This window comes from Pipistrellus kuhlii, unplaced genomic scaffold, assembly GCF_014108245.1.
Source record: "Pipistrellus kuhlii isolate mPipKuh1 unplaced genomic scaffold, mPipKuh1.p scaffold_m20_p_11, whole genome shotgun sequence".
Taxonomy (NCBI): Eukaryota; Metazoa; Chordata; class Mammalia; order Chiroptera; family Vespertilionidae; genus Pipistrellus; species Pipistrellus kuhlii.
Window position 1 is genome coordinate 32,844,739 of NW_023425416.1, and position 25,710 is coordinate 32,870,448.

General features: G+C 38.4%; 1 protein-coding gene across 7 annotated transcripts in view; it reads right to left on the minus strand.

The window, feature by feature from the left end:
* SATB1 (SATB homeobox 1) overlaps positions 1-25,710 on the minus strand; it is a 100,190-nt gene that overhangs the window by 20,911 nt on the left and 53,569 nt on the right. For 6 of the 7 annotated variants that reach the window (XM_036431576.2, XM_036431577.2, XM_036431578.2 and 3 more), the window contains 2 exons: positions 18,938-19,150; positions 10,535-10,690 (listed from right to left, as the gene is read on the minus strand). In XM_036431576.2, coding sequence (XP_036287469.1) covers positions 10,535-10,690; positions 18,938-19,150 — 369 coding nt within the window. The remainder of the gene's footprint in view (positions 1-10,534; positions 10,691-18,937; positions 19,151-25,710) is intronic. The other variant, XM_036431580.2, reaches the window with a different exon arrangement.

The window sequence follows — 25,710 nt, forward strand, 5'->3', positions numbered from 1 at the left end:
TAACAAGAAGGCAAACGTTTTGTTTTGTTTTTTTCTTCCCTCTAAAGCAGGGGTGGGGAAGCTCTTTTCTGCCAAGGGCCTTTTGGATATTTATAACATCATTCTCTGGCCATTGCAAAATTATCAGCTTAAAAATGAGCCGGCTATATTTGGTCAAACATTTAATTAACTCACCCCTAATGCCTTGGCAGGGCCAGGCCAAATGATTTCGCAGGCCTTCCGTTGCCTGCAGGCCGGCCGCTCCCCATCTCGGCTCTAAAGCAAAGAAAATATAAATAGGCATGCAAAATTTCCATTTTAAAAAGATGGAAGACATGATGGAGCAAACACAAAGAAAATCGACAGGGGAAGAGAGGAGAAAGTTCCAATAAAAAAGTGGGGGAAGTAAAGGGTTTTTTTTTGTGTGTGTTTTTTTTCATTTGAGAAAGTAAGGTAAATAAGAGGGAAAATGGATAAAGGGAACAAAGAGCCAAAAAAGTCCACTATTTTATGGGAAAAGGCACCTCTTATCTGTTAAAACAAAGATAAAAAGACAGTGAATTTTACTTGGCATTAAAAACCATTTCACAAGGCTACATCTATGTTTTAAATGTTCTCTGACATGGATTGCTGTGAACCTGCTTGAGGTCGGACTAAATCACTCTACTCCCATCGCTTCCTCATCCCTTAATTTTACTCTTCTACCAGCTTCTTTGCCTTCTTATGGCACCAACACTTTGTTTTTTCCTTTTTGTTTTGTTTTTATGGCTCGGTTCTTCTGAGACTGGGGCTAACTTTGGCCTTATATGCTTACCTACTGTGCCTGTACTTTGGACCACTTTATCTCCAATATTTCTCTAGAGATAGAATGCACTGACTTTTCAACTCCATAATCATCTCTAAAAAAATACATTTTCTGACTGGGTCCATTTTTTGGTTTTGAATTATTTGGGATTATGACCAGAAAGCCTAAACCAACAACTTTTCATTAAAAATAATAATAATAAAAATAAGGGAAACTGTCCTTTAAAAAACTCCATGTGCTCAACTATAGCAATTCTCTCATAATTTAGGTTCAAATAAAAGGTTAAACACTGAAAAAATAAAAAAGGTATAGCACAAAGGGATAGTATTCCTCCCATTTAAAAAAAAAAAAAATGGAAAGCCCAAAGGAGAATAAATTTATTTTCTGTTCAAGTTCTGATGAAAGTAGAAAAACATGGGATTTGCTGAAGATTTTGATAAAAAAATAACCTGCAAAACACTAGGCCACTTCTCCATTTTTCTAAACACTCCTTTTCACTGCATTTCATTTTTATTTAAGCACATTATCAACACACACACCCCAACTCTTAAGAAAAAAAGAGCCTGAAATTTTAGTTACACTACATGTGGTTTTCATTTGTGAAAAATGAACAAGCTGTTTGTGGTTAAACTGTCTAATCGCCTGTTATCAATCTAGCGCTGCATTCAAGATTTACAGGATACATCAGCTTCTGTGCCACATTAGCTGTAAGAGGGGAGGGGGAAGGTTGGAAAAAGGAGGAGGAGGAGGAGAGAGTCTATCCTGAGGAATAATATTTCCAATGCAGCCACACTCGCACTACATCTGGTTGTGCTGGTAGCGGCAGTTAAATTGAAATATTTCACAGCGTGTGTCAGAAACATGCAGAATGGTAATTATGACAGATCTGATTAAGCCGGAGAGCCACACGCTCCCTGGCCAGCACCGGTTGTGCAGGTGTGACCTTGTGCGTGCCTGCGTGTGTAAATAAAATTAATTACAAGCGAGAGGGTGAAGGCTTCGGTGACATCACAAAGCGGAGAAACTCCCAAGGGGGAGACCTAATGGAATATTTTCCCTCAGTCTAATAATACAGTTCATATTGACTTGAGGTAATTAGTGGGATCATTAAAGCAGTTTTCCCGGCGTATTTGGCTGCCTGATCAGATTAGTGAAAATGTTCTTCAGAACAAGCCCTGTGTGGTCTGCCAGAGAGGAGGAAATAAAAGCAACAAAGCATATTTTGGAATGATAAGCAGCACTGGACTTTTACTCTAGAAAAAGAAAAAAAGAAAAAAAAAAGAAAAAAAAATCTCCTCTCCAGAGCCTAAAGATCTAACTGTCCTGTCCATTTTAATTCTTCAATTCAACTTTTGTATTCCTAAATGCATCGGAACGATTTCTCTCATTTCCCTTCCTCTGTGTTCAGCCAGAGTGCTCTCTCACTCTATGAGCTATCCCAACTCCCCAACAAATCTCTCTTAAACAAGGTGATTTTCAAATTGGGGAAAAGTACCTTAAATGACTGTGTTACTGTTAACTGACAATATGGGGCAATTGGAAGAGGCAAAAACAAATTAAACGCGCGCACACACACACACACACACACACACACACACAAAAACCCACAGGAAAGGAAGCCACTTAAAATACACCTACTAAACAAAAGATCCCTCTCTTTTGTAACACGTAACAGATTTAAATTTTTTTTTCGCATTTGGATCTCAAAATGGACTTGGCCTAGGCCAAAGCTGGGGCAAACGATCTCCCGGCGGAACAGAACCCAGACCCCCCTCGTCAAGAAGAGGGCCATTTGTTTGAGAAGACTCTATTGAGCATGCTCCACCTTGCCACCGGAATATGCCAAGCGCTGTCACAGATGGCAGGCTCTGACAGTTCCCATCCGTAGCGTCGATACTCGACAGTTCAGCACAAGATCAGTGACATTCTGTCTCATTAGAACCACGCTAATTATCACAGCTAGTTTCAGGGGAAACCATGTGTTGCAATGGTCAATTTGAAGGAGTCTGTGCATCAACAAACTGGTAATAAGGATCAGACACCTTATTATATGACAGCATGCTGTCTATGATCTGATTTACAGAATCAGAGGCACCGAGGCGGCCGAGGAGGCTGGCAGTTTATGAAACAGTGTGTTTAAGCCCAATTCCTCAAGCACCCTGGCTAGAAGGGGAATTATTTTAAAAAACACACACACACACACAAAGAGACAACTGGAATTGCTGAATCAAGAAATCAAAGCAGACTAGGCTCCTCTATTAACATACCACAGAGGTAGATTAAGACCTAGAAAACAGATAGCTTCATCCATTTAACAACTGCAGGGCAACTCCACCAGCGGTCTGGAGCGCTTATTTTTACAAGGTATTTCATGGTAAATTAGAGAATGGCTAATCTCTAAAATATAGACTGTACATATATGTTTTTTAAATGGGTGGTCTGATTTAGCTACGCTGTTTTTTTCACGCAAAAACAAACGCCTGTGTAAAAGCTTAACAACTATACTTAAAAAAAAAAAAAAAGGATAATCTCAGAAGTTACTTTTAAGGTATTAACGGTATACTTTCGTCAGGGCAGAAAAAACACCATGTTAGATTCGTCTTCCCAACCTAAGTTCTCCTATCCCTCTCTGAGCACCTCTCACTGACGTGCAACTTTACTGATGCCGTTTCTGCCAGCGCTATCTTCCTATTGTCATTTTGCATAAATGCATTTTCACTGCTCACTCGTTTCACAGGGCCTTTATTTTCATTTCTCATATGAGGAAGAAAGAAGATAAAGCTGAAATAAAACCTCCCTTTACTACCAAAAACATAAAAGATAACTGTTGAGACTTCTGAGAAAAACACTTCGTCTTTTAACGTGGCACATTGTTCAAGGATTATATCAGTGTTCCTGTTGTGTGCTAAGCTTTTAAACTGAACGACACTGTGGTTTAAGACCAATGCCTATTAAAAGTCAAACCCCACTGGTGCGGCGTCTTCCCTACTTCCATTTTGTAGATACCCAGCCCTGTCCTAGTGCACTAACTCTTCAACTGGCCAAAGGTGATCACAGAGGAGTTGCCAAGAAGAGGAACTTTGACAGGATATTCTTAGTCCACACTTTTCAACCTCTACTAACACTTTTGGACAAAAGGTGGCCTTAGATAGCAGAGTCTACAAATACATAATTGGTATACTCATGCTTTAGTATGTACACTCTGACCTGCTCTTTAATTTTTTAAATTAATTTAATGATTTTTAGATAGAAAGAGAGAAATATTGATCCGTTGTTCTACCCATCCATGCATTCATTGGTTGATTCTTACATGCATCCCGACCAAACTGAACAAACAACCTTGGCCTATCAGGACGACACTCCAACCAACTGAGCCACCCGGCCAGGGCTACACTGATCTGCTTTCGAGTGGATCACTCCTCTGGTGACCTTCCTCGGTCTTCCTCACGTCATGATCCACTTGAAAGAGTTGGCTCAATATTCATAAACTGATTATTTTCAAATCTTGCCTAAAATATCCCTGTGACGTTTTCTAAAGATGGAGGAACTGGTGGGCTTAATGAATTATGACTATATTTGCAACAGTTAGCTTATTATGTGGGTGAATGAGGAAGATGTATTTACATGACTCTAGTTAATTAATTTTTAATTTAGGGGAAAAGAGTGAAACTTTAAATGATTTGAAAGTTGCAATAAGATAACCAGAAGCCTTCTGTTCACCCTGTTTAAAATAGTAACATCAAATGCCTGGGGGAAAACACCTCTTTGTATGACTTTTTGGCTAAAAATATAATGAGCAAATAAGTTGTGTTCTATTGAAAAATTCTGGACTTCCTCGATCAAACCCTAGATTTACTAAAACACATGCTTGTTTTTATAATTCAGATGAAAAGGGATTATAATCATATCTACAAATTTAACTCTTAAAAAATACAACCTATGTACCTTCAAGCGAGTAGAGTACATCCATATCTATGCATTGAAAGCTGTCCATTTCAATAGTCTTTCTTAACAAAAAAAGCTAAAGATAAAGATAGGCCTACATTTATGAAAACTCAATCCAATATGCAAAGTGGTAGTGCTCTCCGCAGACCCTGGCTGAAGGAAACTCTATTTGCCCAGTAAGTGCTCTGAGGCCACAATGTGAATATCCTACCAGGGACTGCCAGCACAGGGTGTGGCCCCAGCACTCACAGAGGCCGGGACTCTCACACCTGCAGGGCCTCCTGCGTGTCTTCCATGGGAGGCTGCACAGGTGACACCGTGTTGCAGCGAAGTCTGTCACATGGACATTCCAGAAGAGTGAATCGGCACAGAGCTTCAAGGTGCCGTTTCCGGGGAGTGCAATTTAATTCTAACCAAATATAAGATGCCTTCACTCGCATGCTAGAATGCAGAATGCAATCATGGTTCCCTGATTAAAATTTTTTGTCACTATAGATTCCTATTCCCAGCAATGAAAATTACAGGTTAGCCCTAGTTCAAGCCCATGTTGTGATATAGTATGTCTTACTGTATTTAAGAATTCCAATCACCATCTCTAAATCCAAAGGTAAAAAAGATGCTCCCTCTCCCCCTTAACACACACCTATACACCAAAGGAGCACTAACGCTTTCTTCTGTTCTCCCTCTTCTGCCTTCCTTCTCTCTCTCATGCTAGAGGCCTTCAATCTCAATGATAAAAGTGTCTGAAAGGATGGGAGAAAGCGAGAGGCTTTCAGTTATTTGGAAATTGCTTCAACTGCTCGTGCTTTTTCCCAGAGGAAGAGATCCTCTTGTTTTGGTGTTCAAACCTGTCCCTATCAACCAGCCTGAGTCCTCTAACTCTCCGGGACTGATAGGCAGAGAAGGCAGAAGATTATATTGAAAGCATGCTCAGTCCAATAGAATTTTCATCATCTAGTTGCTTTCCCTGAAAAGAAATGCTCTGCTCAATAAAGGAGAGAAATCATTTTCTAAACACAAGTGGCGATGCATGCCCCTCAGTGACAGCCCCTCCCTCTTACTGTGTTACTGCTTCTGTAAACTCCACCTCCGCACACGTGGAAATCAATGTAACAAGTCGATGTACAAGGCAAGACCTACGGTGCTGCTGATGTCCCCTTGCTGGACACACACCTTAAGCCTCAGAGCTCTCGGGGGGCTTTGCCAGGGAATAAAATTAGATTCCAACATCTGCCACCATTAAGGGAGAAATTCCATTTCCATCTCCCATATGAAAACACTATAACCAATGAACAGTAACTGAACCTTGATACAGTAATGGTTATTACCCAAATCACTATTTTTTTTTTGAACAGTAAAATTAGCGAATTCTGCTCTTATAATTATTTGAACGTTATCAGACTAAATGTTTGATAGAATTCCAATATGATTCACTTGAAAACACACACACACACACACACACACCACACAAAAATCTGCTGCTTATTTGAATACCCAGAATATAAAGGGTATTCATTTGTAGCTATTCACATTATGTTTAAAGCATATCATCTTTTTAAAGTTGGCATTAGCCAGCTTTCCTATCCAAGCACAAAAATCGCCTACCTTCCAGGTTGCACCCGCATATTTTATTCAGACATTTCTATTAGAGGTAAAAACAATCTCATTTCTATTACTCATCGAAGAGGAGAGAGAATACATGGGAAATGGTGGCATCCACCGAGTGGGTTTCTTGGACTGGAAATACTTTGTGCATCCGTCAGTGCCTAGCACAACTATGATGTGTCTGAATCCATAACGTTCTGGGACTGCAGTAACTTCCAAATAATTGTGCTCCCTGTCATTCAGGGTATCTACCTAACGCTTTATCTTTTATATTTGAAATACGTGAAGAGAGAGAGAATAAAAATGTCTCTGAGCCTCTTGCTTAGCACATTGGAAGGCATTTCCTATTTGTGTATAGCACTGTGTCATTTTAAAGCTCTTCTGCATACATCATACCATGTAACCTCCTCCTCCTCTTGTTAACAGATTCTTGGGCTCCAAAAGGTTAACTAATTTCTCACTATTATTAATATCAACCACACAGCCTGGACCACAGCCTCCTCGGAGTCCTCTCACCTGCCCCCCGACCCTGCTTCCCCATCGGGCATGAAAAAGTGTGCATTCCGGCCCCATGCTGCTAAGACTGTCAGCGAAGGCAGGAAAGCCCCCAACATTCCCACTATCCACGAGTCCAATATCCCGAATTCAGCTTTCCTGGGGCTGGGTTTAACTTCGGTACTGATGCTGGAGCCCTGGGGGGAGACTACAACAGTAGGACAGGTGCAGAGAACTGGGGATCGGCGCTCCTGTTCAGTAGTCCTGTGTACATGGGAACACTACGCTAGCTCACAGGGTTCCTCAGAATTAAATGCAGATCATAGAGAATACTGGATGGGGTTTCGCAGAAAAGAGGTGGTGGATGCTAAGTCAACCTGGAGGGGGAATCAGGGAAGACACAGCAGCAGGTGGAGCTGGACCGGGGGGGGGGGGAGGGGAAACACACGACGACACTGTGCACCTGCTTTATCCATGTCCCCTCCCCCCCTCAACCCCATGTTCGGGGCCTCCGCCTCATTCTGACAGTCATTGCCACATGTCTCCAAGGTGTAAATAGAAATGGAATTCTGACCATGAAAAGGGTCAGTCTGAGTTGAAGGTTTTTTTGGTTTTTGTTTTTAATTTGTTTGCTCGTTTTTCTGTCCCCATCACAAAAAATAAAATCATGGTAGGAGAACAGAAGCCGACAACCACCCTCCTTGTGAAGTTCGATCTCCTCCCTCAGGGTTCCACACTGTTTGGGGACCGTCTTCTTTTTAAGAAGCCATCCATCTTTCCGCCTGTTTTCATCAACAGGGTGGTGCTGACAACCAAACTACACAACCAGGAGAAAACCACAGAGATGCTCTGTCAGGAGGTGCCGTAAGTTAGGCGTTAGGAATAGGCACCTGAGAGAATGGAGTGAACAGGTTCACTCCCGTGGTGATGCCACTGCCACCAACGGGCCCTGGGACTCTCTACCAAGCAGGAGTGAGAGACGGGCTAACAGCGTTGGGGGGTTCGGGAAACACCATCTTGGCAAACTCAGAGAAGCTGCCAAGCGACATGGCTGAAAGAGACTCCTGGGGAGCTTTGCAGGACAGGGTTGCGAAGAGCAAGAACATTTAAAACCTCCCCCGGACATCACTCACCTGCCCTTATCAACCAATGGCCGCCACTGTCTGAAAAGATCCAAAACCAGTGACTTAGCCCAGGCAGCGAGGATTGAACTTATGACATTGAAAAGAACGAAAGTAAGCAAGGGGCTGCTAACCATTAAGGGGCTGTGCTATAGTCAGATGGTTTTCAATCTGTGTGCCACAAGAATTTTTAAAACATGTAATACCTGATTATTTAATCAGGGGCACTGACCTATTTTCACTTAGATTGTCAAAAAGATAACAACAACAACAACAACAAAAACCCACAATGAGAATAGCCAAAACAACAATAGCTGTCCAGTGTGAACGCCCTGTCTTGAACCATAAATATATAGGTCAAATAATAAATAAGAGTTCTATCATAATAAGGTTGCTTCCAATTGGTTAATTCATGGTACCAAAAAATCCTAATATACAAGGATGGGCACTTTTGAGCAAACTATAATCACTATTATTATTTTCTATAAATCAATCAAAAGTATACCTTTTTTTTTTGTCAGATTGACAACAAATATGTTTTTTGCTGTGCAGCAGAATTTTAGTAATTAGTTTGTGTGTGCTATGAAACGAAAAGGGTTCAAAATTGCTGCTCTAGTTAGAAAAAAAAATGGGAAAGGGGGGGACAAGATAAATCAAATGACCTATGATAAGCAAGCAAGTAAGTGAAAGATATAAAAAAGTTTTAAACCAAAGAACGTATATACTTATATGCACAACCTATGGTCATGAGCAATAGGGTAGTGAAGGCCTGAGGGAGAGGAGATAAAGGGAGGGGGTGGGGTGGGAGGTATGTGTAATACTGTCAACAACAAAAAAGCTTTGAAATTCATTTTTCTTTGTTTTAAGCCTGACAGGAATACACGTCTAGTTACTCTGTTTGTCTATTTTGGAGATTTAGGGAAAGTATTTGGCCTTGTAGGAACTTAAGTCCGTTGCCCTTGATAATGTAATTGGCTAGGTCAGAAAAGATGTAGTATGAGAGCAAAGCAAGATTACATACATCTAAATAGGAGATCCTCATCACGATTTAGCCTAACAGCCCAAACAAGAATGCGCAGGGTGGGTGGGTGAGGGGTAAAGTGAGAACAGGACACTTCCCCTTAATGCATAGTCTTGGCATGTAAATGAAGACATCTGAAGACGCACACAGGTTTGCAGCGGCTCTCACATTCTATCATAATTAGAAACATTTCAAGAGCCCTGTAATTTCCAATCAAAATTACAGTAATTTCCGATATACAAGCCATGATTCATGACAGATTTTTACATTCCATGAGAGATTACGGTGGCCTGATGTATGACACGCTGAGTACGGCACTAACATAAACAATTCCGTTTAATGTTTAAACAGCACTTGATGTTTAGAATCTCACAATAAAAGAAACATATTATTGTAGAAATTATCACTTTGACAGTGATTGAAGGGTAGGCAGGCATGTGGCCTATAAAGCTATAATTTTTACAGTCCACAGCTTGAGCTTAATCATTTTTCTATAACATTTCCAAGATATCCCTTAAGTATTTCATCCAGCCTATAACTTAAACAAGAACAACGTTTTCTAAAGCAAAACTCCCATCTAGGCCCACTATTAATGCTGACAGAGTGAAACTGCGGGAAAAGCTCAGAAAAGTAGTCTACTGTAAACACTCTCTGTATATTCTTATCAAAGTTAACCACAGTGTATTATAAAGGAGGGTTCATTAACAATAATACAAATACACTTGTTTACAATTTCAATAGTTGTCGAAATCTTACCTGAGCCCCTGCCTCTAAATTCTCCCCTTGGTAGCATTATCAAAAGCAAAGACAGTGTAGTATTCTTTGGGTCTTGTAAGATGTATTCTTGCTTTGAACAAGGGCTTATAGATAATTGTGAGTTCCTGCATATAGATGACTCGGCTTTCGATGAACATAAATTATCAATATACAGCGATAACACTGATGAAGAACTGCATTGTTTTGTTATGCTTTCTATCTTGTTTTGTAGGAATTTGTAACTCCTCCAATTCCATTCTCCTTATAATTGATCAGAGGTGGGACAATTTTTCTAATTATAATTCCATTTGTGTGTCATAGCTATATAAAACAAATCATTCATATGCGAAGATATACATATGTGTGTGTGTGTCAATTTGTTTTAATAAGTACACTTACGATTTATAGGTGCCAGAGCTGGAACAGAAGAAACCATAATGTTTCTAGTATTTTAGGATAGAAATCAAGGTCATTTAAGTAATGATGAAACAACAGTAATTCAAGTTATTTGTTCCACCACAATGGACCAGACTGAAAAACTTCCTATTCGTTAAGTTTTACTCTTCTTCTGAAAACAACTATAAACTGACTCAGGGATTTATGAAGAAGTCCTAGGTCTGGAGGGTGGCTATTGAAGGAAATAAAACCAAAGTGTCCAGCATCAGAATCTGAACATTCTGGTCTCACCAGAGAGTTCGGTACGTAATCCTGGAGACCGTGGCCTCTCAGTGATGCACATGCATACAGAAAACAGACATCCTGGAAGACAGATAAACGTTCTCCATGCCTAATCGAGGCTCTTCCTACCTGGCTCTTGGTCGCGGCGACCTTCGCAAACAATGCTTGGGACACTTTAGCGCGCTTCATTTCCTGCTGAATCTCATCATAAATGGAAGCATTAATGTTCATGGTATTGTTCTCTGGCTTCCCATTCCTCTCAGTGGCAATGGTCGCTGTTTTCACCTACAAAACATTGTGAGCATTGACTGTCATTTCTCATCGGTCAAACTGTCTTGAAGCTTCCCAGGCTCAGCATCCCAGCTAGACACTGCCGCTCCTTTCGATGATCACGATGCTCAGCAGTGCAGTCATTCAGCTTCAGTTATTACCCTGAGATCGGATTGCTTAAGCTGAGGAAGTCACACTGTCACAGGTGATTGCCTCTATAATATGACAGCCACTGCCAGCCGACAACAAGGAATTATAATGCCATAAAGTAAGTTTTCTGGAAAGCTAAATAGTTCCAAAGACTTGAAAACCCTAAACTAATTGTTTCCCAATTACCTCCCGTTGCAATTCTAACAAAGGAAATTCACAATTAAAGTCATCATGCACAGTGCTATATCTTCACTGGGTGCTTGTTGCCTGATAGACAATTGCATCACTAATAGTTATTATATACGATGGCCTTTTTTTAATGTTAGGCTCTTTTTTTATATATATATACTCTTTCCTCGTGTTTCATTTAAAAAATTTCCCATAACAAAGCCATTTGCAGAGCTGCGTATTTAAATCTTCTATCCATCCATGAAACAGGTAGAGTGCCTTGCTTAATTATCAGAAAGGCTGGTTGCGTTTTACACGTGCCTGTCCAAGCTGTTCTGGGCAATTATTCCATCTTTTCCTGGCACCCCTGTCTGGGATTGTTTCTTTTTGACTTGTGGAACCAGACTATAAGAAAATGTTCCACAATATTTAACGGAACACTGCTGCGAGTTACACAAACTATATAATCAGTGGCTTAAAAAAAATATCCAAAATGTATAATCCTGAATGGAAGATGAGCAGGAGTGCTGTTAGAAATAATGATAAACAGGTGCCAGCAGAAAAAAAAATGCCACTGATTTTTCTGGGGGAAATGAAATCACACCCTCAACATGTATTAATACTATTATCAATCTTTAAAACTGCAAATTTAATTTTTTTTATTACGCCGTTATGTTGACCACTCTGGTAAATTTACATATGAAGCAAGTAACTGGCAACCCCCCCTTTTTTTTCCTTCTTACTGATTAAAAATCTAAATGAGAAAGTTACTAAGGATGCAGGACCATGTTTTTCCTGGCAACGTGATTCATGAAGGGCCCGATTTCTTAGAGTCCTTTACAGAACCCAGGTTTTTGTTCTCCAGAGAAATTTAGCATCTTGGACCATTTCTCATATATGCTATAAACACTAGGAAATGAAATGCATTTTAGAATAAACGAAGGAGTTCTTTTGGCTGCAAGTCTTCCAGGTTTATTTCACACTGTCCCAAAATATTTGGCATCAAAAGTGGGACAAAGGTTATCCTAGGCTATTCAATTCTCTGCTCGTAGTGAGTAAATATGGGCCCCTTTAAAAAAAAAAAAAATATATATATATATATATATATATATATATGTATGTGTGTGTGTGTGTGTGTGTGTGTGTGTATATGTATGTATATATGTATATATATATTTCATCAAGGAAGGGAGAGGAAGACAGACCCAGAAACATCAATGATGAGAGAGAATCATTGATTGGCTGCCTCTTGCACACCCCCTACTGGGGATTGAGCCTGCAACCTGAGCACTTGCTCTGGACCAGAATCGAACCCAGCACCCTTCAGTCTACAGGCCTACGCTCTATCCATGGAGCAAAATCAGCCAGGGCAATATGAGCCCCTTTTAAAGGTACCTTCTGAATCCTTTGGATATCTAGCCAGTTAGCAAAATACCTCACATCTGGCTTGCCATAGAGAGACAGGTAGACTCTTCCACCTTGACGCTGCCTAAGCACTGAAAGCTGTGAACCCGGTGGACCACAGGCCCGGAGTGAGGACACGGACGGTGAGGCAGGACAGGTGTCTAGCTGGCTGGGCCTCATTTGCCTCTCCTGCCCTGTGAACTGGAGACAGGGGTGGAGGCCAGATCTGCAGGGTCCCCCTTGCAGCTCTGTGACTCTACTATGCAAGGGCACTCACAGAGGTATATGAAGGACTGGAGGCCACTCAGCACATACACGGGGCTTTGAAGCAATAATCTGCTAAACACCACTTTAGGAGCCAGAAGAGTTAACGAATTACCATAAATTGCCTACAAAGTCACTTTGGTGAGATTCACAACTTTGCTCTGGGGTGGTCCTGCTTTGAGGCGAAAGAATAGAGTTGATCACCCTATGGGGTCCCTTTTAATACCTATTTTTCTCGCCGCTTAAATGAAAGAGAAAAGAAAAGCCATTTCAAGCGCTTTGGAGATTGGATGGTATGGAAATGGGGGTGCGAAGTCCAGGGCATTGGAAGAAGTAGTTCTCTGGTAGCAATCTGCTTAGCAATTGCTGCGAGAGAGCAGTCTTTGGAAACATGGTGTTTCATGTTTTTAAAAATAATTTGTATTCTTTTGTTAAAAAAAAAAAAAAAAAAAAAAAAAAAAAAAAAAAAAAAAAGCTGTTTAAGAATTTATCCTGCAGGTAGGTTCTAATCATTTGCCTCAACATTGTGATTTTTGTCTCTAAAAATTTCTTTGGTTTAATATTTTTTTTTTTACAGCCATTACAATTTGAATCAAAAAAGCAAGATTTTTAAATTATAGGGGGAAAAGTCAAATAATGGTTTCCTGGTAGCAGACACAAAGTAAAAGTGGGAAATAAGTGCCCATGAAACATTAAAAAGAAAAGAAAAGAAAGTGAGAGCAACAACTTTTAAAAGTATATAAAAACCGCATTACTCATTTTAAAAAGATTTAGGAAAGTTCTTTATCATCTTGTTGGCTTAGATATACATCTTATCATAGAAAAGCTATTACCATTCTGGGATCACATTTTTTCCTAAACACAAGCGATTGCTTAAGGCGAACTGACTTGGATGGCTTTTCAAAAAATATGAGGGCTGAATTTTTCCCCAGGTAAAAATGGAAACAAAAATCTTTTATACCTCACTCGACTAAGTACTATTTTAGCTTAGTACAGAAAAAATCTTCTTTAATCCTGGTTTAGCTTTTAATATTATATCACACATTAAAATTCATCAAGGAGCTCATTCCAGGCAAAACAAACTACTCTTGGGCTCTTCTCTGCAAATAGCACAGGAGGCGAAATAAATGCAGTTGCCTTTCTGAGCAGCTTTTATCCAGGTATGGTGGGCTACTCCATCATTACGGCGGCGCCGGGAAGCAATAAGAACTGAAGCTTCTGCCACATACCTGCCTGCCCTTGTGGGGATAGGGCACAGCCCTAAGGTCTGCCTTTTATTTCACGAAAATCATGCCATCAAATTCTATTTTTGTTTCCTTCTGTATTGCTGGATGCATCAAGTCATACTACAAAATGAATGCTACACGCGACATATGTACTACAGATTACATGCACAGTGCACTCAATGGACTCTACCGGGGTCTTCATTGGGGCAGGAGCACACACATAAAGTCTGATGTAGTTTTACTAATAATTATGAAAATAAACACTAACATTTATTAGTTGCTTATTATGTGCAGGGCATAGTGTTAACACACATTAACTCTAACATGCACAATAGCCCTGAGTAGGTACGATTACTGCCCCATTTAAAAGTTGAGAAAGTGCTCTTAAAACAAAGACATTTAAGTCATTTGTCCACAGGCAAGGCTGAGAGCTAAACTGAACTCGGTCTGATGCCAATGCTTATCTTAGAAACCATGCAACTTCTTTATTTGGAAAAATTCTTATTTTTGAAGGCATGCTGGACCTGGATTTTGGTGGCCCTTTGCTAAGTCTAGTTTATTAATATCTATTTTTTTAGTAGTAAATGACAATCATTCATTTTACAAAGCCAGTCTGAATTTATTTTTCAAGGCATATCAACCATAATTTTTCTTTTCTTGGTAACGTTATGCAAGAAATGCACTATTTAAGGCATTCTTATTGGTGATGGAATGTAGTCCATATTATCAAACTTTTATATATTAACACTGTCTAGACTCTAGAGGGTTATGGTTGTAGAAACAATATTGTTTTCCAAGTCCTCTAACTTTCCAAAGATGACTGTTAATGGGAAACATTTTACGAGCATATAAATAAGATCTTAAAATAATGTTGGTCAAGGAATTTATAACAAATAAAACTTTAATCATGTATTAAGCTCCTGCCCATAACTAGACCTGTTTCATTATATTATAGAAGAAGTTGTTATAAAGAGACAGAGGGTGCAGCTACCAGGTTAAATCAATGATATATGAACTTACATGAACTTCATATGTTTTCTAAAGCATAAAATATCACACCTTCCTTTAGAGGAAACTAAAGAATTACCAAGGAACTGTAAAAAATAAAGGGAGGAAATTATATAACTAATATAAAAGTTATAATTTGGTAAGTATAGGCCTTCAAACAGTCCCTATGAAAACAGAAATTGCTAATTTACCCCCAAAAGTCACACATATTAAAACATACAAATAAAACTAGAGAAAGCACCCACCTACACAGAAATCAACTTAAAACTGACCTGTTCCTTGGAACCAATTTCCACAAAATAATCATTAATTATTATTATTAAAACCCCTTTAATAAACTCATCTGGTTTAAACTCAATCTACTAAGTAGATTCAGAAAAATAGCCTTTAAGACCAAGGAGTTTTTGGAGGGGTTGGGTTCTTTCAGATATTTCCATACAACCAAAATTAAGGGGCAATATTCTTTGTGGGGGTGGGGGTACAAGGAGAGAGAAACCAAAGAACTTATATACATATATGCATAGCCCATGGATAGACAGGAGATAAAGGGGAGATAAAATTGGAGACATCTGTAATACTATCAACAATAATTAAAAAAAAAAAAATGAAAAGGGGGAAGGGGGCAATGTTCTCCCCAATCTCAGAAATACACAGGGATCATCTTTCAAACATTCAGTATTTTCTATCCAGATGACATTCTTGTGCATCTTCCTAATCTAACAATAAAACTTCCTATCTTCTATGGCAAATAGAAAAAGTCCCCAAGTTTATTTTTCCCCTTTCTGTCACATTCGTTTATATTTTTGAGCAGGTGGGGCTGAGGTAGAGGGAAGAGCAACAGAATTCACAGGGGATTGGAAAACTCTAACTGAACCTTAGACTCGTTTTTTATCATTTTTCTCCTACGGAAAGGTTGGCCTGAGGATTCAGTGAATTAATATACATCAAGGTGCTGAGAAAACTGTGAAACATTATCAAGTGCAAGGTAATCTTGCTTCTTAAATTAGCAGTTAAAGCTGTGAGAATATACTATTGAGTATCATTAAACAGGTCTGGGCCAGAGCCTACTACCCCAATGACAAGCAGCTCCCAGCATGGCTGCCCCTCCTGCAGTGCCAGGGACAGGTGTGCAAAGATGGACCTCACCTCGGCAGAGCCAGCCAAGAGCCTGGGTGATTCCTGAGGCTAGTCTGGGCTTAACCAGGGATGGCATTCCTAAGAATAAAACCTAGAGTTTGACTCAAACCAAGGAAGTCCCTTCTTGAAGATGATTGAGAATCTGATGAGTTTCTCAATAGTCTAGGTGCTCGATCTGGTTTGAACCAGAAACACCTAAACCATCTTCAGTATGACCTAAAGTCTACAGAGGGACCTGGAAAGGAATCCAATTTCCCAAGCCTGAAGGTGGGCGGGGAGCTGTGTCTGCAGCATGAAGTTCACTGGAAAGAAATCAGAGTTGGGTTTTAACCCAAATACACAACTTATCTCACTGTAATTTCAAATCTCTTCATTTCTGGGGAAAATGAAATGCACAGTGATTTCACAAAGACTCCTCTCTGGCAAAATATAAAACTGAAAAAGACAAAATTTTGCAGGCACTAGGTTTCAACTGCTGCAACAAAATACTAATTCAACTGCTCTATAACACTTTTTTTCCCTTCAAATCTAAAGTACTGGTTTGACAATGATAATACTGTTAATCTATTATAATTTTTTAAAAAAATTTAATTCACTGAATTATTATTAAAGAATAAAAGGTGAACAAAATGATTGTGAGCTCTATTATAATAATATTAGAAGCCAGGTGCATGAAATTCGTGCAAGGGACTCAGCCCTCACAGCCCTGGCCTTGTCCGGAAGTCATTCCGAGGGTCGTTCTGCTGTTCAGTCTAATTATCATATTAGCTCTTTATTATATAAGATTAAATAATGCAAAAAGATTCTCAGTGGGGCAAATAAGATACCATAAAGATTTATATTATAGCAGTGGAATAAAATTAGACACATATATCAGATAATCATTTCAAAATTTGATTGATAAACATTTTTTTTTCTCCTCTGAGTTTCACTAAGAATCTACACTCAGTATCTACATGCTTTATATGTTCAACATTGTCAGAACTACCTGGATAAGGGCTTGGTCTCAATGCTTCTTGAGAACAAATGCAGCTAAGGGTGGCTCAATCAGCTAATCAATAATTCAAGCCAAGTAAATTATATACTCTATCCAAACTTATCAGCAGCTACAGATAGCTGCTGAAGAGTACCTTAATAGTATATGGAAAGAAATAACCCTTAAAAATTAATGTCATTTTGCCTAAAGAAAAAAAAAAACACAAAACTTGATTGACTAAGGACAACAAAATTCCATTTGGAAAAAAAAAAGAAGCACTAAAATCCCAGGAATGTTAAAAACAAAAGCTGTATTAAGAATCATTAAGTTAAATATTTTGGATACATTTTTAAAGTTCATACTCGTCTTAAATAAGTCGTTCTTTCGTTGGTCTTGCAGATTCAGTGATGACGACAGGAACAAAGTTAACTAACAATCGTGTGTATTAACGCTACACACCACACATTAAACCGAGTCTAAGTACAGGATTTTTTGTTTAGTCACTCTTACAATAAAAATTATGTATCTATATAAAGAGTTATTCTTTTTCTTAAGAAATATTTTATAGACATCTTTATAGACCAAATTCAATAGCTGTGTGTGTGTGTGTGAGTGTGTGTGTGTGTGTGTGTGCAGGTGAGCTCGATTATAATAAGGATATATATATATATATTCTTTCTATTCTTCTAGAGAAGCATGGCTTTCTTGTTCATAATGACAGTAATGACTCCCTTACAGTCTGCTCCTATAAACATCAAGGCCTAATTAATTTTCATTAAATGATGGACCTTTGCAACGTTTCAAAAAAAAAAAATAATTTCAAACATTACAACATACAGTTTAAGATCCTCAACAAGTAGCTAAATACAATATGTACTCCCTATTTATGGAGTGTCTGAAGCAGTTTCATGTTTAGTGTTAAATGAGCTTTTTCTATAATTCTACACTTGGAAATGTATTACTTTTTACTATTAATGAAAAGAAATGATCATCAAGGTTTAATTTCATTCTGACATGAGGTTATATAAATACTTTAAATTTCTCTTCCATATTCAATTTTTATCCAGTTTTATTGATCTTATTTTTAAGAACTGTACATGCCAGAAATTATATGTGAAATAAATTTGCTTGTGGATTATAAATCTAATCCACTATAAAACTTGTATCTAATAGCTGGTATTTAATATTAACTTGAATTTTCATAATAGTTATGAGGCTACCTTTTAAACTTGGTTAAAAAACAAACAGCATAGATGCACATACACAAAGTTACCTGGAAGAGTGACCTTGGTCTTTCCTAAAAAATGTAAAATTTTGGAAAACAGAAAATGTGCCCATTTCTGGGAATACGCATGGAATTCCTCATCAGCTCCATTTAAAGCTGCCTTCCAGGATTGTATTAAACTTAATTATGAAAGATTACAAACGAGATGCTGTGTAATTGGCACCAGCTGCATTTCGTATCGGAAAGCATAAATACAAATAGAATTATTTATTTATTTATATTTATTTACCATTCCAATGGCAGTTCTAACACTTGCTGGGAATAAAATGGACTGTATTATTTTCCCCTTCCCCCCAACCCCTCCCCCCCCCCGCCCCAATTAAGCTTAGAATACCTCTTTACATAATAGTTATAGAGATAAATATTTCATTTACAGACTACTTCTCATCCCTCAAAGAACCCCAAGGAAGAAGCAATACGAGGCAAGTTTCTTTCCCCTTAATTAGTAGCTTATTGTTTTTATACCATAAGTAGTGCTTGGGGTCAAAAATTTCCCCAAGCCACTCTAGGCATGTGTGTGTGTGTTTAAATCTGTCCACCTATCTTTCTAATTCCTTGTTGAGATTCTTCATCAGGCATTAAAAAAAAAAAAAAAAAAAAAAAAAGCCAAAGGGAAAGGCATAAGGAGAAGCAGCAGAATTCACCTGGGGAGGGCGGCTGGGCGGTGTGCTTATCAGGGGGGCAGGACCCATGGCCGAGGCGGCATTCAAGCTCCTTTCCCTTTCATCCTGGTAAATTCGGTCTCTTTCAGCTTCCGGTAACTGCAAGAAATTCTGCATAGCCCGAAGATTTACCAGCAAAGACTGGGATGCGGTCTTGGGGTCCTCTTCCTTTCGGAGAATCTCTGAAAGCAAGCCCTGCAGGGAAAGCATGAAAGGGACAGGGTGAGCGAGCCTGCTCCCGGCTCTGCCCGGCCAGCGGCAACCCTTCCCTTTTCTTCTCCACTCTGCTCAGAAAAGGAACAGGCAGAAGCATTAATTCTGCGGAGGAATATATTAGTTACAACTGAAGTGGTAGAGAAGAGAGCCTCAATTGTATTCCTAATTTTATTAAGCATCTGCTTTACATATACCATAAACCGAAACTGCCTAATTGGTCTCCTTCCTTTGAGTAGCTTAACTTGCCATGAAATCTTTCAGAGGGAGACGATCGAGGGAAGTTAAGAATAAATGAAATGCTCATAATACGACAGCATGGAACGGCAGAGTTCTCAAGCTGCCTAGACAAAGACAGTGGAATGCCAACAGCCTGATATGTAAAGATGCAAAGCTATTTCAGGAGAAATAGAACTTTCGAAGAAAATACTAGAAAAATGAACCACAACGTATTAGGAAAAAAAGAATGCCATGGCCCAGCGAGAAGTGGCTCATTTGGTTGAGCATCATCAGGGCACATATCTGATTTGCGGGTTCAATCCCCAGTGGGGGCACCTATAGAAGGCAAAGGATCTATGTTTCTCTCTCACATCGATGTTTTTCTCTTTCTCTCTCTCCCTTCCTCTCTCTAAGCATGTCTTCTGGTGAGCGTTAAATAATTAAAAAAAAAAAAAGAATTTTACAAAAGCATCATCTAAGATTAAGGCTTTGTTTTCACAGACAGTATTTTAAGTTATTTATTTGAAAATTATTAGAGTCAATGACGAATGATTCTTTGTATTTATCATTTAAGGAAACTACACTGGCAGACCCAATGACTAAATACTATCTCGCTATGCTATATCTCTTGGTAACAGGTTGAAATTCTGAACTTCAAAAACCAAAGATTAAATCTGAAATACATAAACATCTCTCCACATTTCAAAAATCTGTGATAGCATGCCACAGAAAAAGAGTATTATCCAATTCTGTAACTATTAAATTTCTTGAGAAATAAAAATATGTATTTCTAATAGAAGGAACTTACAAACCATTAGTAAAGTCCTTTAAAGTGTTTCTTTCCACAATAGAGCACTCCCCCCCTTTTATTAATTTTTTGGAAGAATGCTTTAAAAAATGGGTGGTTTTCCCCAGTTTTATTTACGGGATATATAGCATTGAAAGACTAGAAAATTTTTCTGACCATTTGATAGGGGCTGAGCAGCTCTTACCACTTCGATCTTGTACATGAAATAATGCCTGGAATACCAAGGCACATTTGGTATCTACATTTAGCCAGAAAATCAGTTTAATACAATATAGCTCAGAATAAAATGTCCAGACCTCAGTATAGTTTGCAAATTTTACTTTCCAAATAACTCTGCGGAAAGGGTGAAAGGATACATTTGGGGAAGGGGAGATCAAGTGCCAAGTCAAAATGAGTAAGTCCCAAGATGATAACAGTTGCGTTTTTTTCACGGTTTCCTAGGAGTGCAAACCCAGTTTTTGGTTCTTCAGGGATACTGCCCAAAGAGCCCAAACAGATGCAGACAGTATAGTCAAGTACTGTCCGCTATTATGATTTGCAGGCTGCCGTGAAAAAAGAACCTCTAATAGGCTCAGGGGGCTTAAGAGTGCATTTTAATCTCTCCCTGGGTCTCTGCAACGGAAGTCAGGAACCTGGACCCAAACATTAAGTTTCACGGTGAGATGCGTAAGGGAAGAATGCAGGGAATGTAGTCCTTTCATTCCTAATAGTGACAAGTAACACTGCAACTGAGTTTACACAAGAGTAAAACATCCAGCCAGTTTAACTAAAATTCAGTCAAACGGGCAGTCAATCATCCAGCTATTTAATTTGCACAAGGCCAACTAATTAGATCGACTGTGTTGATGTGTCACATGAAAACCGAAAAATACAGGCCTTAAAAACATCTGAAAATAGGTGTAAAAAAAAAAAAATAATCCATGTTCTCCATTCTCCCCTACCAAATGGTATGTGTTACAAGATGTGCTTGGCAAAGTAATACACATCAACTACACAGAAATAGAGATAGAAAAATACAGTCTAACAACTAAAATGTTCTAATTCCTTGAATATTCTAATACTCATTTTTGTTATTCCAGCACAAAGCCTATTCTGTGTTTGATAAATATGTACTACGTGGATAAATTATGTCTATTCAGACCACAAAAGGAATAACATTGCAAATGGGTGACAGAAACTTAGATATGCTACCCACAGGTATATTCTAATGGTAATTATTAAGTTACTCAAGGTGAGCCTTCAATGAAATGTTTACTGTGGCACTCGGTTAAGATGTTGACCTACACTAAATGTTCAGTAATTAAAAAAACAAACAAACATAGATTAAGAGGAATCCTATAGCCGAAGCTGGTTTTGCTCAGTGGTAGAGCATCAGTCTGCGGACTGAAAGGTCCCGGGTTCGATTTCGGTCAAGGGCATGTACCTTAGTTGCAGGCACATCCCCGGTAGGGGGTGTGTAGGAGGCAGCTGGTCGATGTTTCTCTCTCATTGACATTTCTAGCTCTCTAGCTCTCTCCCTTTCTCTCTGCAAAAAATCAATAAATTAAAAAAAAAAAAAAAGGAATCCTATAAATATTGCAGATTGGGGAATTTGAAATTAGACATTTATAAAATACTTCCTCTGTCAGCAGAGAACTGTGGTGAGAAAAGCAACGACCTGAAAAAATACATACTACTACTCTCTATCAAGTCTTGCTAACATAACACCAAGCATTCCTGTATGGCTTACGCAGAAGACAGCAGGTCCCTTGGGAGAGGATTTAGAAATTTCTCTACCTATATTTTGATGTTGGCATGACTTCCCATTTGAGCGCATAAAGTGTTATAGGGGCAAAACATTTTATTTCCATTTAATTATTTGGCTAGAGCAAGTGTAGTTTTTCTGCTTGTAATATGTTGAAGGTTTAAAGCGATTATTTCAAACCTTGGAACACACAGAGCTCTAAACCAGCCAGTGTAGACAGACATCTTGGGTGTTTTTAGAAACCTTTTGGGTTTTCTTTCTTTTTTTTCCTTTCTTTCTTCTTCCTTTTTTTCTTTCTTTCTTTTTTTTTTTTTTTTTTTTTTTTTTGGCCCAGGCTTTCAATGAGGGGAGTGCCCCCTGGTGGAAATGCTTGAAAATATTGTTAGGAAATGTTTTGATTAGAATGTGTTAATTACCAAAAAATAAATAAATAAATAATCATGTCATGTGAGAATAATTCTGGATGCAAAATGACTGCTATAAGAATCCGGATATGGGAATGAATGGTTTGGTCCTTTTCAGGTTGTTGTTGCTTGAAATAGTTACATTTATGGATTCAAGATGTATGCCCATTTCCATTTGCCTATAGTCAAAAATACAGTTCAGACTTGCCAAGTTAGGTCAATGTCACTTGTGGTAAATCCCTCATGGGGGACAGTAAGAGGGATCTCTTACCAAAAATTCTTCTTCATACTAAAAAATAATGTCCTGTACCTTATTTGCTATCTCAGCAAATATGCCGAAACAGCAGGACGAAAATATCTCAATACTGTGCACCATAGGTGCTCAATAAATTTGTTGAAGAAAACTAAACAAAATCATTAGCCGTTCTTGTTTCTGAAAAGAACTTGAGAATTTGTATGTTATGCCATAAGTTACCAGCACCTCATGAATATTAATTCTATTGGAAATGAGAAGCTGCTTTTCATTGGGACTTCACATCTTCAAATAACTCGATATGTTCTCTATATATGAAAGCATAAAATGGTTCTGCATTGTCTTACATGGTGGTTAAATAAGAATTTTCTTTCTTTTTTTTTTTTTTTTCAGTTCAAGAGCAAGCTTACTGATGAATTCCTAAACCTTTTTTTACATTCCAGAAAGAGTTTACAAGTTACTGCAAGTAAAATTCATTAGTAATTGTAAAAGAAAAGAAAAAAACCTTCAATAAATATTATCAGTACTTCCAAATGCTAATTATGAATTCTTTAAAACAGCAGATAAGCGAAAGAGACTGCCAATCCGAACAAAAAGCCGGTCTGGCCTCCCATTTGTCTCCTCTTTGAACATAATCACTGATTCAAATAGATTTTTATCAGTTTCATGGAACTTCAAAGCCTCAGAAGGAAAAATATGATTTGATAAAACCTCCCTACTTTAAAAAGAAAATATGTAGAATATTCTTCAAGGCTACCTGCCTCTGTGGTCTGGTGAATTTTTAAACACAGGCCCAGGTGAAAGACCATTTTCAAACTCCACTTCCTGCTCTGGACTTCCGCCAAGTAAGTTATAAGCAGACACATTTATCTCTGTCATTGGGGGAGACTAAAGGAGAGCTGTCACGTTGGGGTAATAGCACCTTTTTACCTTTTATTCAATAGTGATATGGATAGTGGACTTTGCTTAAATTACACTGTGAAGAATTATAGAAACACAGCAGCCATCTCTCTTATACTTAAGCAGGCAAATTTCTCTCCACCACGTAATTTACAGAACTCAAATTCAATAAAACATTACATGATGGTCCATTACTGTTATCAGTTTTGAATAATCCATCTTCATTCTTTATTTTACTGGAAAATAAAGTGTGCCAAAGATAAGAGGAGGGGGTAGAAGAAAAAAAAAGGGAAAAAAGCCACGGGGTGGGATCAGAGTGAAACTCTGGGTTTTATTTCTAAAAGGCACTAACGGATATATTTTCTTCTATTGCCACCTTTAAAGGGCAATAACACAGAGAAGTGAACTGGAAAGGATAAATCTCGAAGCTTTGGCAATTATTTTTAGCCATAGGTTTCCATTAAAAAGACATCAAGTAGGAATAACTGAATGAATGACATATGCTAAAAGCCGGTGTCTTCGGTAGCAATTAAAGAACATATGCCCATTAATTCAAAAGGGAAAAAAAGTACTTAAAACAAGTAATTATATAAATTCTCCATAAATTTTCAGAAAAGGTAGACTTAAAAAAAAATAGTCATGTGGGAAAGTCTTGAGAGAGGGGTATGATTTCATTTAGGAGACCCAATTAAGATGATGAGAAAATTCTCCAATTAAGAGCTAAAACATGAAATTCAGGATTTTAAAGTTATACCAGAGCTGTCAATGACTGAAATTTTCTCGCGTCGTAACAGCATTATCTATTATACTAATGTTTTAACACACTGTGTACAGGGTACCAACGTCTTTATCTGATCATGTCATATAACTGCATTGGTACGTACATATTTTACATTAATTTTTTAAACCTGGGGTTGGAATGAGTGCACGTTGCAGTAAGTGCACACAATGTGTGATGTGTGATTTAGCTCTGCAGAGCTCCTCCGCCTATACATATGCATTAGCATGCGTATTTTCGTACTCCACACTCACACCATACACCCTCACTCTGCACCTGCTTTTATTGAAACGCATACACTTCGAAATAAACACACTACATGCATTCATATGAATGTATAATCATTAAAATAAATGCAGCTGTGTGAGTGTTGCGTGGCGTGTATGTGTGTGATGGTTTTTAAATATGACACCAAAAATACATGCATGCTTGCTTGCGTGTTCAAAAGCTGGTTCCCAAGGAGTGAACCCTTCACTGTACATAGACAATGACTCCCAGTTACATCAGACTGCTTCTAATAGGGCCCAGCGTCCTCTTGGACGGAGGGGTACCCATCACCGATGCAAGGGTATGGAACCAAACCCCTCTGCCATCCTGAGCTCCAAATAAGATTCTGGGAATGACTTTTTCTAAATTGGCTACTACGAAGAGAGAGAGACACTGGCGTCATGCTGCACCAGGTTTTCATTCTCTCACTCTCAGAAAAATAAAGTCACTGTGTATCTTTTCAAGAGAGATTAATAGGGCATAAAAAGAGAATTCTACCCTCCTTACAATAACAAATTTTATAGGTATTTGTGGACATTGTCCATGTTAGAACCAAAGGCAGAAAAAATGGTCAGCTCTTCAGAGTAATAGCAGGCGCATCATAACCCAAGAGAAGGAAAACTATACCAAGGGGCGGGACCTTCACCCTCTTCTCCCTCAGCTGGACTGCCTTGTCATTCTTCACCATATGAAACACGCTTTCCCTGGTGCTTTAAGAAATAACCATTTGCTCCATTTTTTTAAAAAAAAATGCTTTATCTGTAAATCTGCATGTCATTTGTGTCTACGTCAATGTGCTCTTTGTCTGTGGGCTTTTAATTCAATTCAACAACCCTATCTATTTTTTGCCCAGTACTGACAACTTCTAGCAGTCACTGCTATTTACAAAAACAAAACAAAACAAAACAAAAATGCTGCCAGAAACAGGAGTTTCTGGCTAGATGGCTGACTTCTGATTCATGTACTCATCTATTTCATTTTTTTTTTTAATGATCACCCCCCCCAACTGAACATAGGTGCCGTATTAAATTTACCAGCTAATGATAAAACACGTGCTTCAAGTTGTTAAAAATATCCAAATAGGCAAAACCATACAATTTTAACCTGAGACATAACCTTCTGCAATCACCCTTTTAATGATGTACAAAATACAGATGAAGAAACCGAAA